Source organism: Haemorhous mexicanus, chromosome 6 (genome assembly GCF_027477595.1).
Source record: "Haemorhous mexicanus isolate bHaeMex1 chromosome 6, bHaeMex1.pri, whole genome shotgun sequence".
In the NCBI taxonomy this organism is placed as follows: domain Eukaryota; kingdom Metazoa; phylum Chordata; class Aves; order Passeriformes; family Fringillidae; genus Haemorhous; species Haemorhous mexicanus.
The window spans coordinates 10425840-10444225 of NC_082346.1; the positions used below are offsets into that span (position 1 = coordinate 10425840).

At 42.0% G+C, this 18386-nt stretch overlaps 1 protein-coding gene across 9 annotated transcripts in view; it reads right to left on the reverse strand.

Moving 5' to 3' along the window:
• SHANK2 (SH3 and multiple ankyrin repeat domains 2) overlaps positions 1-18386 on the reverse strand; it is a 281678-nt gene that overhangs the window by 177117 nt on the left and 86175 nt on the right. For 8 of the 9 annotated variants that reach the window (XM_059848439.1, XM_059848436.1, XM_059848432.1 and 5 more), the window contains one exon: positions 3016-3325. In XM_059848439.1, the coding sequence (XP_059704422.1) occupies positions 3016-3325 (310 nt within the window). Of the gene's footprint in view, positions 1-3015; positions 3326-6665; positions 6744-18386 lie in introns of those variants that run through there. The other variant, XM_059848441.1, reaches the window with a different exon arrangement.

The window sequence follows — 18386 nt, forward strand, 5'->3', positions numbered from 1 at the left end:
CCAGATCTATAAACTATAGCTACACATCTGATTTCCACTTGTATCAAGCTGTGTTTCTGCCTAGTCTGGTGGCAGCTATTCCCAGTGTTATCTCCCAGCATCTACTTTAACTGTGAGCACAGAAGATACATTCATTTTCTCCCTCACTGAAAGAGAAAAGGGAAATGGCACATTAAACCCACACAAGGAATGCAGAACTTCTTAGGCAACATGCTCACTAATGGAAATCAGGGCGGCAACGTGGGGTGCAGGACTTTTTAAAAAGAGATCTTTCCTCTCCCTTGCTTGTCCCCAGCGTGGGCTCCAAGCCCAGCAAGTGCCATGCCAGGAAGGAGCAGGAGGAGGATGCAGAGATTTCAAGAGAGGTGTAGACATGTTTCCCTCTCAGCCAGAAGAAGCTGGCCATCCTTGGCAGCTCAGCCCTCACTGAGGCTGTGCTGGCACCTCATTCACTGATTTCTGTGGGGTAAGTTCCACACAAAGACTGTCCCTTTCCTTTCATTCCCAGCTTCCCCCATCCTAACCACTTTGCTATGAAGAGCAACAGCCTTGTGAGAATCAGGAACAGTTTGGTTTTAAAGGGACCTTTAAGACCATTCAGTGCCACCCTCTGCCATGGGCAGGGACACCTTCCACTGGACAGGTTGTTCCAGCCTGGCCTTGGACACTTCCAAGGATGGGGCAGCCACAGTTTCTCTGGGAAGTCTGTTCCAGTGACTCACCACCTTCTCAGGAAATAATTTCTTCCTAATATTCAATCTAAGTCTTTCCTCTTTCAGTTTGAGAAGACAGAACGCCTGAGCCACACGGGCTGCAAAGGTCACATGAACCCCTTCCAGCATGGCTTTCCAGCACCTCTCCACAGCAAAAATCCCACAGACCTCAATAACCCTTTGTCACAGTCTGACCTTCTCCATCACCATGCCCCTTCTGGCTGCTTCTGCTCCACAACCCAATCTCCTGCTCTGTCAAAAAGAGCTTTTCCATCCCAGGGGAGCAACAGCTTCGTGGTGACTGTTATTATTTGTAAATAATAAGCAGAGACAGCAACAGTTCCCACATTTAGCTAACTGTAAGTAGGTGGTCATGCAGTTAAACAAAATCTGTAAGGAAAGTGTCATATAAGGTGCCATTTCTGACTGCAAAATGGGCCTGCGGCAAAAAAAGGCATTATTTGTAGGAAAAATTATATATATAAATCCTTTCAGTTGTCTTTAAATTTAGAAAGCCTCCAGCTCTCTACTCAGTACTTGTATGTACTCTGGACTTCTGTGAGACAAGTCTTGGTGGCACAGAGGGAACTCTGCAGCTGGGAAGCAGCTTCAGTAGCTGTGATGCTGATGCACTAAGAGAAGGACCAAAATTTTATATCCACAAACTCTCAGGCATTAAATTGGTCCCGTTGTCACCTGAGCTACTTTTCAGAAAGGGAAGAGGAAAGTGGTTGAACAAAGTCAAAGCAGGTAAATGTTTGCTTAATCAAAAAAAAAAAAAAAATTTCTAGTTGTTACCCCCGGTTCAAAGGATTATTTATACTTCTAGAATTTGAAGCGTGTTATCCCAGTAACATTGATGAAAATGCACTTTTTATCCCATTCAGCTAAAATAATCACTGACTCTAAGGTAGAACCTCCATCTCTGGTGGCATCAGCAGAATCCAGAGAAAAAGAAGAACACTCATTCTCTGAGAAGAACCTTACAATCTCCTTACTTCAACTCCTCATCCAGTTGAAGCCTCATTACAGACTGATCTTGAGCTGTTACTGGGCTCTGTGAGGAAATGTCACCCAAATTAGACCCAAATGAACTTTTGCCATTATTGTAACACACAGCAAAGCAAGATGAGCTTGCTTTCCTGGATGAAACCACTGGCATATGGCATGTGCATCCACTTCCTTCCCTTTAATTTCACTCCTTCTTACATGCCAGACAACTTTGTCTCACAATTCACCAGATTCCCCCTATCCAGCAGTATTGTTTCCATCACAAACAGTGCCTGGCAGTTTGGCCAGGGAGAGCAGAGGAACAGGCAAGGTAACAGAGGCAGTGTCAGCTACATAACATTTTGTTTTACTGACTTGAAAACTCCATTGAACATCCTTTACACCTACAAACAGCAAAGAGAAACCAACAGCTGCATTTCTTGACAATTCCCAGTTCCTTTTTTACTCTGAACAGCAGATGTGTATATATATATATATATATATATTAGGAAACAGACAAAGCCTGATTTTCAAATGAGGAGTGAGTCAAATGTGTTTGGCCAAAATGTGTGAGCTCTGGTTCTCTCCAGCAGTGCTCAGCTCTGATACCTCCCAGCCTTTTTGCAGCACTTCAACTCCTTGTCCTGGTGCATCTCCATCTCTCTCACATTTGACAGGAGTTTCTAAGTCCACGGCAGTGCCTTCTCAAAGCTGCAGCCCACCCACATAAGTGATCAAAACTTAGCCCCAGCCCTCTACTTTATTCCATGTCTTACAATACCTACATGACTCTAATTAGTCAGGATTTGCCCTCCAGTGGGATAGAGCTGCAGGATATTTGCCCAGAATTCCTGCTGGATCACATTACTCCCTCTATTTCACTCTTTGGTTCAGCACACACCTACAGAAGAGAGAACCTAAACAGCCTCTGCTCCATCACCCATGAGCAGCTCCAACACAGATTCCAGGCATGACCAACAGCTCTGTGAAGGGACCAGGTATCCCAGCAACAGTTTGCTTCACTGTTATATACAATCCTTATTTCAACTATGGGAAGATGTGCAGAGCCAGCACCTTGAGCTGGAGGTGCAAACTGTGTTAACTCACTGCTGAACTTAAAAGTCTGCCTGGCTGCTGGAGCTCTGTGAGGAAACAGCTGGCTTTGGGGCTTCCAAATGAAATATTTACACTTGGGCATGGTCCACTGTGCTGAGAATGAATAACTATACATTCTGGAGAGTGCAAATAACATAAGGGGACGTGGCATGGTGCCTTTAGGGGTACCTGGTGCTGTGAAACAGCCAAAGCTCACCTGATGTGCCTGTGCTGCTGCCTCTTGGCATCCTCTCCCAGCCTGTTGAGGGAGGGCGAGCGGCTCCGGGAGGACGGAGTGTAACTCCCCACAGTTTTTACAGTTCCATTGGGATTATTCTGCATCTGTTGGAGCAGGTGAGGGGAAAGGCTGCGGTGTGAAGAGGCAGAGGAGGAGGCTGACCACTCAGGGAGGTTGTTGATGTTCAGGTTGTTGTCGCTGTTGGAGCGGAGCAGGATCCGGGGGGCTGCCAAGGTGCTGGGAGGCCTCCTCCTCCTGTTGGAGTAGGTGGGAACCTCCCTAAAGGGCACTGTGCAAAGAGAGACACGGAGGGTGATCTCAGATGATTTCACATTCATGTGTGTTTACCACCACATGCAACATATGGCATTGTTTCTTCTGCAGAGACAGAAACTCCACCTTGCCAGAAGAGCTGATCAAATTATCTTCAGAACATCATTAAATCAAAAACAACAGAGCAACATTAACCTGTTTGCTGGATTGAATACACGGTGAGGTAACACCAGTGTCCTGAGCCTGCTGAACGCTCTGAATTGTGCTGTAGGAAACGGGAAACACCTCATTATTGCCAAGTTTCAGGCTCAGAAGGTTCATTTTCCTGCTCTGTTGTCACATTCAGTCAGAAAGCCACATAAAAGGGCTGCCCAGCAGAATTCCTGATGCATTGACCTGCAGTTTCCATCCTCCAGCTGATACCCAAACTGGTCCAGGCCTCAGTTCAAGCTCAGGCCTAACCTGAAATCTGTGAACAGTCACCTTATCCCCATCTTGCAGGTTAAAAATCGAGGACACAGCTTCCTGTCCTGGCAAAACTCTATTACACTGCTGCAATCCCCAGGCATTCCCCTCTTTCTAATCCTGGCATTCCTACCACATCCATTACTATGGTATATAGAGCATATTACCCCAGGGTAATACACTGGCTCCATCACGTGCCACGTCCCAGAGGGAATGCCAGGATATCCAAAGGCTCCAAGAAACTCCTTAATGAAAGAGCCACAACACAAAAAAAAGCAAGGGCGACACAAATCTAACTCACAGCAGAGGGTCCAGCCCTCCATGCCTGCTCCTGGTTCACATGAGCGTTCACACCATTTTCCAGATCTCCTTTTCCCACTCCAGTGGGTCAGTTTGTCCCTAGTGCAACTTAGAAGGCAAATTCCCTCATAAAAAAGCACCCAGTTATCAGCAGATGTGATAGAATTTCCTTCCCTGTCATGAAGGAATTGACCCCAAAACCTCATGCTGGCCTTGATCCCCATTATTGCAACTGCCCTCATTAATTTCTCTCAGTGGAGCTCATGGGGTCACAGGACCTGAGCCAAAGTGCACAGATTTACATCCAAAAAGTCACAGTGGCAAAACTAACAAAAGGCAGCCAAGCATTATCCTGAGGGCTTCACAGAGCTGCTGTAATTCTCAAAGAAAAAAAATCATATGTAAATTGGGAAAGAAGACCCACAAAATATCATCCTTCATGTCTAAAGTGCCAGTAAGTGCCATTTATAAAGAGCCAGAAATGTCTACTCATTCAATACCCTTCAAAACCACACAAAAAACCAGAATAAGAATGTCTGTCATACTGTGCAAGTAAATAAATTCACATAAATATGAATATAGATAGGAATCAATCTGTCCTGCCTTGAAATAGAGCCTTTAATTGAGAGAACAAAGTAAAATTTAAGGTTTCAGTGCAAAACTGAGAGCATATTTATAGCATAAAATAGAGATGGAACTGCGAGTAAAATAATGGTTTGTATCATTTTCACCAGAGTCAGTTTACGATTACAGTTTATCAATTACAATTCTGAATATTTTACAATAACATCCTTTGTATTTCCAGTGAGCTGAAACTTCCCCTAGTAAACAACTCGACAACATCTGAACAACCAAACACAGAAACAGCGTGCACAGAAAGGGCTTCAATTCATTCCCATGCTTCCTTTGAAATAAGGGAAACAGCCTTTAAAAGCTTAAATGGGAGACAGCATACAAGTCCAATGCTTATGCTAGAAACTAGAAGACACTCTGGATAATTTTCCTGACGTTTCAAGTTTTTTCCCATTCCATATTTCTTTAAGGTTACAAAGCAGCCGAGGGTATCATGAGAGCACCTTGGTGCCTCAGATGTCACAGTGAAAGCCCCAGTTAGTGCTAACTTACAGCAAACTCACAGCATTTATCTCCAAAACTGGCACATACAGACCCTTAGGTCAATGTGTCGGGCCAAGATGCAACATTTCTACATTCCTTTATTTTTGACATTTGGAATACAGCTCCAGAAAGCACTTCACTGAAGGTGGGGATCTTTACCAGGTACAACAAAGCAGAATTCAGTCAAGGAGAAAACACACAAACTGAGTACAGGAGATGTTTGGCACACTCAGGTTTGCTACCAAAAGCTCCAATGCAATTCCCCCAGGTCACCAAAGTTTGTGTTGGATTCAGTAAAAATTGGGTCTGACCTTTAGATTTCAATTTCTCATTAAACTGAAAGCAGCCTGCCCAGCCCTTCCAGCCACAGGCTGAGAAAACAAAATCCTGCCAGCGTTTTGGGGATGTTTACTGGGACTCTGGAGAGGCTGGTGGAGGGTGGACAAGGACAGGGTGCCAGGGCACGGTGACAGCACAGACACAGAGCTGCAGGGCACATCTGTACTGACAGATTGGAGAAACCACCCTCCAGGCACCAGAGGAAGGGAAATCTTTTTCCCTTACACACCTCAGGAGCATTTTACAAGTCCATTTAAGAGTTTAGCTTTTGTTTAGCTATTAATGTTCTGTTCTTGAGGAGAGAACTAAGAGCAAAATTAGCCTTTACTACAGGAAATAAACAGGGAAGGGGACAACTAATTACACCAATTGATGCATGTCTAACACAAATCTTTTATAGAAAGAGTTAAAAATAAGCATTTCTGTGCCTGAAGTGATTAATATTCCACCCAACTGTTTCTTTTCCCCAGTAATCTGCAAACTGTAAGTGGGTGGGTATTTTTTTAGCTGCTTCTTATCAGCATTATTTATATTATTTTCCCAATTAAAAAACAGAACTACAACAAAAAATGATGAAATGCAAATGTCCATGCTTTAGTCCCTGTTGGACTCTGCTTTCCCTTAATATTTCACCACATTTCAGAACTGCAAGAATAACTGTGGCAAAACTTGTTTGGGAAAAACACTTAATATAAAATGACATGAAAATGCCTGAACCAATTCCATGCCCCAAAAGTTTAAATTTATCATCCCTAAAAGCATACTTGAAAGTACCACATAATCCTTCCTCCAGCTCTCTGAATTCTATTCCTGGCACTTCAGACATCTGAAGGTGCAATTCAGCACCATTCACTGACAAAATTCACCTAGGAAAATCCTTCCACGTCTCCAAATGCATTTCTTAGGGAACAAAAACATTTTTATAACTACTTGATTCTTCAGAGAAAATCCTAAAAGGAATAAAGTCACATCCAGCTTCAATAACCACTTGCCTAAACGGACTGTCTAACATCAAATAATTTTGAAAAAGAAATCGCAGGAATCGATTAATTATAGAGTCACTAAGCTCATCATATTAAATGTACACAAGAAAACACCAGTCGGAAACATCAAAGTGTTCTGCTTTCATCGCTTACCTTCTTTCTTTGTGAAGGCATTTAACAAAGACTTCATTTTCCCTTTTTACTTTAGCAGCAATCCCCTCATTATATAACCTTTGCAGGCAAGAAAGAGGCAAAAAAAGATTAAAAAAATAAAAATAATAATATTTAAAAAAAAACCACCAACAATCAAGCTACCCAATTTCTATGTGTTCAGGCTGGCTGCACCCTGACATAAGCAGCAGGTTTCTGGGCACTGTGGAATTGCGAGCATAGCTGGGCATGCAGTACCCAGCGTTCTGGTGACAAAGCCCACCCCACATTCTGTCTGTCAGCTGGGAGCCAACTGTGCACAGACTGGAGCTGCTCAAAAAAAAAAAAAAAAAAAAAAGGGGAAGAAGAAAAAAAAAAAAAAAGAGAGAAAAGCGCTCCTTCTATCTCTCGCAGCATTAGTCATGTGAACCTGCCGCCGCCACAGCCTCGCAGAGCAGACGCTGCTCCCGGCCCCAGCCCGCCGGCCGCGGGAGCACCGCGGGTCCGGGAGCTGCGGGGCCCCGGGGGCCGTACATTCCCGTTCCCAGGCGGGAGCGGTGCTGGAGCAGCTGGGGCTGGGCACGGGAGAGCCCGACCAGGGCTGGGAGCTGCCGGGGACCTGCCTTTCGCTCTCAACTTGCACAGCTGCCTCTCGGTGCTCAGAGCATCCCACTGTTTATTCGCTTGTTGCTATTTATGTGCTTGTTGCTGTTTACTCACTTTTTGCTATTTATTTCCTTTTCCCTATCTGTTTCCTTTTCACTATTTCTTTTCCCCCATCGATTTCCCCTTCTGCTCTTCACTTTTTGCTATTTATTCCCTTTCCCCAGTTTATTTATTTATTTCTTCCAAAGGACCAATCCGAGGAGAAGCACCAATCGCCCCAAGCTTCACACATCGACCACGTTAAGGATGGAGCCAGACCTGCCACTAGACACAATCCCTCACCTATATTCTTGTATTCCAGTTTGAAACACAGGGAATGATACAAGCACAATTATTCTCCCCTCCCCTTCCATCGGGCTGGAATAAAAGAGAATTTCTCTTTGGACAGAGTAAGAATACAAAAAAAAAAAAAAAAAAAAAAAAAAAAAAAAAAAAAAAAGACCAAGCTTGTTTGGTAACTTTGATGCAGATGCCAGGAAATACAAGATATAACCAGAGAAGTTTGGAAAGTCCTAATTCTGAATGAAAAAGAAAACCAGGGATAGCTGTGCTTGGCAGTGCAAACATGCTTCCAGAGGAAGAGCAGATAACTGAAACAGGCATATAGGAAGGAGGGGGAGGTGCTAAAAATCACAAAAATTTTAAGCAGATCTACTTAAATCTAAGACACAAAGATTCCAAAGGATAGGAAATTCATGGTCTAATAAAAAAGAGCAAGCTACATTAAAAAATTGCCTTCTAATATAAACTATATAATAGGTAATAAATATTTATTCCATTTCAGGCTTCTTCACTGATCACTAATGCATCTATTTGGAAAATCAAGGGGTTTCTTAATGAGAAAACTGCTTCAAGAAAGACAGAAAATAAATTACCTAAATGGATTTAATGTCTGTGTGCATAGTGATCTCACAGTTAACATAGAACTGAAAAGAATTAGTAAGTATAAATAAATTGAACAGTTTAAACTTAATTTAACATCACAGTGTTTAATTTACAAAGAAAAGAATATTCCCCTAATATAATTTTACATTTGGTTTGATTTATTTTTGAAAGCAACTATCCTTAGCAGGTGGGACTCTTCCCAGAGGAAATGGACACAGCACATGTGTGGGATTAAACATCTTTATTTGACAAGAAAAAAACCTTCTTCTTGACTTCTAATAGATGCAAGGCTTCCTAAAGAATAACTTTGAACTTTAATTCATTCACTTATAACTATGTGCATTAATTAGCTCCACAGAAGAATCAATATAATTTCCAGAACAAGAACTGCTCCACCAGGGCTGTGCCACTAATTTGAATTATAACCCTATGTGGGTTCCATTTTCTAATATCTTCATCTAATCCCCTGGTTATATTTGGAGCTGGAAAACACAAAGCAACTGGGAGTGTTAATGGAACCCTTAAACTGCTTTTTCCTTTTTCTGGGTGTCAGTGGTGGAAGGCAGTGACAGCCCAGGCCCTCAAGGACAGGAATTAGGCCAGGGAAGGGTTAACTCAATCCTGCTCATTCCTGTCTGTTCATATACAGTAAAATAAAAACAAACAGGCAACTGTAGTCAATCAAAATCAATCCCAGGGGGGATTTTTATTAGATTCTCGCCAGAGCTGTAACATTTCATCATCTGGAGGTTTCTAATCAGTTATAAAAACATCCAAAATATGAAAGTCACTTGAAATTATTAAGTTTTGTGGAAATGGTGGGAACTCTTTCAAACCTACACCATCAGAGAGATCACCTGATGAGTGATCATTTTATTCCATTTAACTGTCTGTCTTTCCCCCAATGTGGGAAATGTAATTTCTTCCTACATGGCAAAGCCTCCTTCAATAACCACTGTTGTACAATGGGAAAATGTGACAATCAAGGAAGTCAGTGAACACTTGCAGCTGCAGTTTTGAGCTTCTCTCATTTTCACTAATAGCTTATTAGAATTTGTTTATTTTAACAGAAGTCCCAAATTCTGCAGTGCTGGCAAATTAAAAACGAAAATATTCCAGCAGCTTCTACTCCTTCCTGAAAGATTTTCTGCCGCAACTGTAGCCTCGGTATTATCACCTCAGGACAAAAACTTAATAATTTGACTGTGCCTATATCCAAGCATAATATAATGCACAAGCCATTAGCATCCTTAATCTAAAAATCATGAAGAACCTTCCAAATAGAGGTGAGGTAAACCCTCATTTCCCTGCTCCTTTGGTAGGTGCTCAGAAAAACGTGTGGGAGCTCTGCATGGGGATGTCTCTGAGAGAAAAAAGCCACCTTAAACAGAAACTAAACATGGGTTAATTTTGATGAACATTTCTTGTGCATTTCTAACACCAGTTTTTATGTGTTTAAATCCATAACCGCCATCAGAAGTCTAGGGAAAATCAGTGCCTTACACACTCTTGAGGATCTATTTTTAGGTACTTAGATGCCCAATGTCTTATTTAATCATCTCTCCAACACACCTTGAGGGTTCAAGGCTTCTTAGATAATGCTCAACCACAGCTATGATTGCCATGATTTATTCTTTCCTGATTTTGTCCATTTTGGAGCTCCTGTCAGAAAAATCCCTCTAGCTGGTACATACATATAGGTTCTTGTTAGAAATTCAGTCCTTAGCATATAGAAATGCATTTCTCTGCGCCATAAAACAGGCTTCCCGTATGCTAAGCCACCAAATGGAGAGTTAGACAAGAAAAGAGAGATTCAAATATAGACTGGAAAGAACATAAAGGCGCTTGGGAGGAAAAAAAAACCACTCAACCTAGGCTGCTACAGTGCTTCTAGATGACTGACATATTCCAGAAAGCCACAAGGTGGTCATGAGCCCAGGCAGGGGTGACAGATTCAGAAGGACTCCACCTCAGAGCAACAAATGAACCAATTTTATAAAGCAAAGGGTTTGGGCTTTTTTTCTATCTTTCTGAATAAAAAAAAAATCTGTGGAGTTTGCTCAGGGAGCTGCAGCTAAAGCAGCTCCGAGAGAGAAGCATCTGAGTCCACAGAAACGCTGCTGGGAGAGCCCAGCCGGGGCTGACCTGCTGTTATATCTCTGTCAGCAGCATCTTAGCACCCAGCTACCCCTGGTATCAACCAGCTCTCAGCAGCAGCCTTGGGGCACTCAGCCTGAGCTCAGGGGTGGAACAGGGGCAGGAGACTGTGAGTAGGAAAGGACAGCAGAGGGATGGCTTGGGAACAGATGGCAGGAGTTATCAATTAGAAGAAAAGCAAAAAATAGCAGTGGGAGCTGCACAGCCATGCGCCAGACACCCCTTCCGTCACCCGGCACCGCCGTTCCAGGCTGTGCTCGCTGTGACAAGGGCCAAGGAACCCAGAACCTGCCCAGAACTTTCTGGAAACCAACAACAAGGACTTGGAAAGGCTCTGGGCTCAGGCACAGCTCTGGGGATGGCTTAATCAAAGGCAATTTCTCGCGTGGTGGAAGGTCTGGCCACAGAATTCTACAGAAAACACTTTAGTAATTTTAATTACAAAGCATAGGAGGTGTATGTGTTTGATGGCACATCCCAATGGAATTTAAAAGTTGATGAATCCACAGTTGCCACACATAAATTACATTGAATTCACAGGAAGTGAAAATCAATCCTTTTTTTTTTTTTTGCCATATCCACAGGATTATTAATTAGCCCTCACTAAGATTGCAGCAGCAACGCAAGGAAAGCATTCAAAGAGCTGCATGTGCCTGAGAAGGGAGACCTGTTCACCTCAGGGCTTTACTTGCTCACACATCAAGGAAGAGACAGAGGATCTTCTGGTAAGATTACATTCAAAAATTGCCAAGTATTGCTTCAAAACTTGCTACATATCAGAGCAAATGTCTGACATCTCTCTGTGAGGTTGGAAGGTATTAAGTGGAGAAATTATGATCCAGAAGAGTTTGAATAAGATTCAAAAAATAAAAAATTATCAGGCTGGATGTAGCAATACTTGCAAATATCTGAAGTTCTGCCGGCAGCAATACAGATACATAGATCAGAATTTACCTGAGAATAGAGATAAAACCTCTGTCCCCAAGGATGAGAGATGGCTTTGTGTGAAGAATCTGGGTCAGGGGTGCAGACAGAAGTGAACAATAGAAGGTTAAAAGGTGGGGAAATGAAACCCTCCAATTCTCTGGGAAAGGCTGGAATCAGGGAGGAAACAATGGCCAATAACGAGGGAAAAGTCTTGCAAGTAACAGCTTGAAGAGAGAGAGAAAAGCAAAAGCAGTGACAGAAAGCTCTGACAGCTGAAGGGGAATTCAAAAACATGATCGAAATCTATCAGCAATGTGGAAGTAAGCAGCCAATCTGAATAAAATATGGCTGGCTGGCTGGCTGGCTTTCATTCTAACAGGTATATTGCTGTAAAAGAAGGAAGTTATCCAAACAAAGCCATGTATTTTCTGTAGTTCCGGAGAACATTCTCCCTGGAATGGGAAGACCAGCTCTGACAAGGCTTTCTCAAGGTTTTATACTCCCAGAGCACTCACACCCCTCATTTCTATTATTCCTGTTTGCCTCAAAAGTAACATCCACTCTTACTCTGAATAATACAAATAACTACAATAAATATTTGTGCACCCTGATAACAAAGAGTTTTCTCTGGTGGCCATGAAGGCAAGGAAAAATATAATCTTTAAAAAAGAAAATAGTTTTTGTGAACTCTTTCAGAAAAAGGCAATAGGTGATTTGCAGTCAATAAGACACAAAACTACTTGTTGTAATTGATTTCTTTAAATATGAACTGGACTTATTTCAAGGTGTGTTTTCATCAGCAAGTAGAACTCCTCCAGTGTGGTTCATTTTTACAAAGCAGCAAACTCTGAGTAACCAGCTCCTTACAAGCGTCCTTGAAGCAAGAGATTAACAACTTGTAGAGTATTTGGACAGAAGGATCCATTTAGCTCAGACGATCAACTTGAAATGAAAGCAGCCAAATGTGAACCCCTGAAGCGACATTCTTTTACTTCCAACAAGAAGAGAGAAAATAGGAATCAAATATAATTATATCCCACTACAAATTCTTCTGCTCTCTAAACAAGCTGGTGAAAGGATGGTGAAATGTTCCCCACTAATAACACACTAGGAAATCTTGTCCTGATGCAGCATCACTCAGAAGGATTGAAGTACACAACAAATTAATTTTATTCCTGGCATTATGTATACATTGAGTTGAGAAAAAATATCACTTAACATCAGGGGGCTGTGCATATCCTAACCCAAGTGGGAAAAAAAAAATAACAAAGCCATGTCATTCAGAGAGAGTTTCATGGCTGGTGGCTCCTGTAACAAAGACTCTTCCCCTAAATCTGACACTCATGGGCCTCGCATGCAGCATCTGAATTTGTGGCTACAGCACAATGTCACAGAGGAGAAGAAGGACAAATGCAACTACACAAGATGCTCAGCAAATCATTTGCACCAATATTGGGTTGCACCACGCATCCTTGTCGTGGTGGTGTACAGAAAACAATCTAATTTTGCATTGGTGTAACTTTCTTCCTACCAGAAGCTCTGCATGAATTCCTTAAATCATTATGTTGTTCCAGGCTTTATTCAGTGATTTGATTTCACTGCTTTAATCTAAGTGTGAACCTCTTTAGTAAATAGTGGGACAAAGCATCTGTGCTTCCAAAAGTGTTGGTGGATCATGTCAGTTTTATTTAGAATAACACCATTTTCATAACTGAAAAGTGTATATTGCTCTCAATGGGAAAAAAAAAAAATGATTGGACTCTTGTAGAAGTTTCAAAATATATAACTGGTCAGATGTTAAAGATCATGCATGAGTGTGAGGGTGCCAAGGCAGGTAGGGTAAGAAAACAGCAAAGAAAGAAATTCATAATATTTTCTTTTAGCTCCAGCTTCTCCTTCTTCTCCAGCTCTTAAATCCTGGTGTGCTTCACTGCCATTTTTCCATCTCATTTCCCCTTCTTCTCATTGCTACAGTTGCCTTTCACTGTTTCCCTCACCAACTCCCTAAGGATAATCTTCCTGCCACCCAGATCCAACAGGAAATAAATGGCATGTAAGAGTAGGCCAGGGGAGAGAATTTCTAGAAGATACCACATCATGGCAAAGTTACATAAAGTTGGCAACCAAGACAAAACAATGGGGATAGAAGAGGAGCTGGACACAAGAAAACAGCATCTAGAAGGAGGCTGCAATATTAAAATGCATTAACAACAGTGGAAATAAGCCAAAGTTTAATTGTGAAGAGAGGAGGGAACAATCAAGCAGTAAATACAACATTACTGTAAATTTTTACTGGTTTATTGCACTTTGGGGGGAATCCTTTCATGGAGTAAAGAATACAGCGTTTTACTGAGGAGACGGAGCTGGGCTTGAGCTGTCAGCAAAGGAACTGAAGGTCTGGGAGCTTTTCCCTCTGCTGGCTGGCTTCCCACAGGTACTGCCACTTTATGATGTATTTAATGACAAAAAACCTGCATTGCCACTTTCATTCTCATTTTACAGCAGAGCCCATTTTTATCCTGGCAGAAGCATTGGTAATCCAGAAACTAAGCAGCAAGAGAACTGAATTATTGTGAAGAGAACTGAATTATTATGAAGCCTCCTTGAAGCCCAGGAGTCTGCAAGAAGTGAGAAGAGAATTTAGGGAGAGAATCGTAGTGGGGGTTGTGGGTGTAGAAAGCAAAGAGCATTTCTGTGATTGTAGATTCTCAAATGTGGAGCTAGTGAGACTCATCATTATGACACCCCTCATTATCCTCAGCACAGTTATTCCTTTCTTACCTAAATGACTTTCAAGAATTCTTCCTCTGCTCTTATTCTCATCATCTCAATTCCAAAATGGACCTAAGAACCAAGTAGCTCACACTGACACTTCTGAGAAAAGGCACATTTGGGTTACCAAAGCAGAGAGTCTCCCACTGCAAACTTCCAGTTGTCTTTTCTATAAAGATGGGAGATACACAAGCATTCACCCCCCCAAAATATCTTCTCTCCTAAATAGGGGATTGCAAGCTCTATCCAAAGTCATGTTATTAAGCAGGATCCTTTAAAGATAAAACCCAATAATTTAAGCTGATAATTGTCTCGCTATCCTTAGCTCCATTCAGACATTTGGTTAAATAGAAACTAAAACATTGCTGACTTATTCATTAAAATAACAGTATTTTAAATTGTATTAGTAGCCTACATTTCTTCATCTCAAAAATAACTGCTAATGAATCATGCTGGTACAACTAAGAAAGGATAAAAAAAGCCTGCATCCGCTGAAGCAGGGGGTTATCTCTGTACAAATATGTAGGTGTTTGCAGCATTTATAACGTTCTCAGTGCTGAATCCCATTGAGAAAGGAAAGCTTGCTCACTGAAGGTGTTTTGAGGTGGATTAATGATTTAAGTGATGTCACAATACTCTCCCTACTTCTGCTTCAAGACATCATCACATGTGTTTTACAATGTTTGAAAGTGTTGAGGAAAGACTTCTTTTCCCATCCTGTTTCTTGATGCTTCCAGCAGATTAAGTTTCGCACTGACAGCTGGGTTTAGATTTTATGTAACAAGAACACAAAAAAAGGACTGTTGTTAAATAGGTTAGTAAGTCAGAGCAGGTAAATAAGATCAGTTGAAAGAATAAGGAAGGTGCAGGCTTTAAAACCATCATCAGAAAGTAATTTTATGTATAAACTATTTCAGAAGCAATGTCATCTATTCTTATGTTCCTGGCATAAATCTGATGTTCATTAATTCAGTGGAAAATGCATGGCTGACATCCAATATATTACTATGAAAAGAGAAGAGTTCTGGATATTATTTGGCAGTCCCACCCCCGGACATCATGACTACTACAATGAAATTTGACTTCCGTGTTCAAGTTTCAAAATAACTCTGTTTTCTTCCGGACAAGAAGTGATGCAAATAGTGCTAATGCACATCCCTTAAAAAGAATGGGATCAGAGAAAGGAGAGGAATTGTATGAATATGGGAACTGTGTTATGTTGCTCTCTACTAAGCCACGGCATCCCACATGCAGCAGATTCTTGATGTTTCTGAGTAGCTGCAGAATGTGAATTTAGGAGAGGAATCATTCTCACTCTGGTGTCACCTGTACACTGGTGACATGTGTGTGACTATTCCATGTGTCCAGCAGCACTTCCATTGGAGGAAGGATCATTTGGCATCAGCCACCTAGGATCCAGTCTGTGGCCATCTACATCTAATTTAAGATGATGACTGCACTCACAAATTCAAGGGCACAATTCAGGCGTTAAATGTTTCAGGAATAAAATAACACATCTTTATAAATAAAAATAAGTGCATGAAGAATACACTATGTATCCAGAGAAAAAACTGGATAGGACAGACAACATAAAACAGGGTGCCATCAAATATGCATTTCAGACATTACATTAGGAAGCTTCAGCTGAGAAGTGAATTCAAATCACTTGCAATATTTTTTGTTTGCTAGAGCCCTAAACCAAAGGAAATACCCAGCCCTCAGCTCCACCAGTGGACACCAGAGGTTTCTCTAGGAACAATCCAGCAGGCACTCCCAGCAGCTCTGGCTTCTGAGGAACCACGGCCACAAACAATAGAGAGGGGACCGCAGTATCCAGGACACCTCTGTTACAGCAGGGGACAGAAACACAGTCAGAGATTATTCTCGTTCCCTGTGTCAAGTTCCCATTGAGGGTCAGGAAAAGCCTAAAGTCATTCTCTCAGCTGGGTGATGACGGGTAGAGGGTGGTAAAACAGAATATACAGAAATTTAAATGCTGAGGAAAACTTCTATAGAATCCCCTCAAGTAAATTTTCCATGGGGTTTTAACATATCTTTCCTGGCCAAGAATTTGGCAAGAAATTTAGAGATGACTTACTTACCCTAAGACCCCCTGGCTAGGACCATGCTTCACTTTATGTTGAGAAAGAACATCAAAGGTATTATTAGCAGAAAAGGAGAAGAAATAAACGAGGCTCACAGGACACATCTGAGATAAAGGGAGGTGGAAGGACTGAAAGACGGGAAGAAAATACACCAAAACTCCAGTGGTTCCCAGCAAATCTGGGAGCTATAATCTGGAGGAGGCTCCCATGGAGCAAATGAAGATGGGTTGCTGCTGTCAGATGCTCGGGAATGCCAGTGCTCCATGACTCAGGGAATGTCAGCAGCACACGAGGCAGGAGGCAGAGTGTGCTGCATGAGGGAGGGAAGTGCAAGTCCTGAAGTCTGACTCAGGGTCTGAACACCAGGCACCAGTTCAAGGACTAATCAAACCATTCAACAGCCAAAAGCAATGCAGGAAATAGTGAAGATGCAGAAGTAAGCAGTGATTTACATTTATGTAGGAGGCTATGAAAAGGAAAGGCTCTGAGGATCCAGTGAGAGAGTCACCGAGTCCTGACAGTGGGACAGAGGCATCTCTTAGTCTGTGGGTTGTTGCACAATAAATAAAGGGAAAGACACATCTGTTTAAATTCTAGCCCCAGCAAAGGTGATTTATTTTTTTGCTCTGGACTCAATGGGGACTGGAATTTCAGCCAGGAAATAAAGAATCCAACGAATGACACATTGAATGAAGCCAGGACTGCTCCAGACCCAGAGAAATGGACCTTTGTAGGATAGCTAGAAGAGACTACAGGAGATGTTCTGGTCATTAACTGCCAGGAGAGGACTTCCCTGTCTGCAAATAGGTATTGCTGAGTGGTAAATAACATCAGAAACAAACCACAGGTTCTCTCCCTTTACAAACACCTTACTCTGCCTCAGTGTGGATTTGGGTTTTGAATCTTACATACTGAGCCTCCCTGACCAATTTTAACCTCCTTCTCTTCTTCCTTAAAGGAAGAACCGTCAGGGATTTTGTTGCTATCCACTATTACAGCTGGGAAAACCTTTGTAATTCTAATTGATTTTTCTTATCTCTTCTGCCACTCTCCATTACAGGAAAAAGGAGAGGGGGAAGCAGCTGGCTCCTAACTAGGACCATTTTCTTGGCTTTTGCACTTTGACATCTCTCAGTATTCTGCATTTTCAGTACATACCCAGAGAAGGTGATGCCTGAAGTCAGGGACAGAACAAACCTTCCAACACAGCACTGTAAATGCCAGGTGAGAAACACACTTCACTAATAGGGAGCTCTGCAAAGAAAGGACATGCAAACACATACAGGAGAAAAGCAGAGGAGAAAAGAAGCCCCAGGGTCTAGGGACTATGTTAGCAGTCATGAATAGATCCCATAAGCATTTAACTGCACGCAAAGGTAGTGTAAGGGCAGAAAGTTCAGGAAACTGGCTGGCAGAAAATGACACCATTGCTCCAGAAATGAAGGAACTGAGGAGGGACACTGTGAGGGGAGGGCTGAAGTAGTTAAACAGGCATCTAAGCCTTACTATGAGACAAAATTTAGGGAGCAGTTTTAAACAACACAAAAATAAATGGAAAAGGAGATAGGAAATAAAAACAAGGCAGCAATTTAATACTGATGGTGACAATCACAGATGGGTATTTCTGAGCAAACAGGCACAGGCATACATCAGAGATAGAAAACACCCTTGTGCTCCACAGGAAATGGTGCCTGTTGCAGTAGGCTTCAGGAACTTTCCAAAACACAGCACACTGAGGAAAAGCTCTTAACTAGTAGAAGGAAGACTTACCTAGCTTGACACTACATGCTAGGAGCTCCTAGGGAACACGGGAGGATCCCAGCAGGCTGATCACACTGCAAGATGACATCCTCAGCTATTCCTGCCAAAAGCAGGATGATCTAAAGCAGCAATTTTTGCATGCAGTCATGCAAGACACACACAGCTAGTGGGACTTTCAAGCCTGACCACAGCAGAAATTTCTTTGGATAATAAAGACCTCTAAGGTCCTCAAGCTAGAATGGGGAATAGAGTGAAGAAAGGAATGAGTACAAGTAGTATAAAACAACTTTAGGTTTTGTTTCATTCAAGAACAGAGTTTTTTGGGTTTTTTAGGAAAGCACTTACTCTTTACTAATCTACAAGCATTAAAAATTAGTGTCCTTAATAAGCTGGGAAGGACATTCAAATATTTAGAAGAGTACAAGTACTAAGTAATTCATGTAAGTAACAA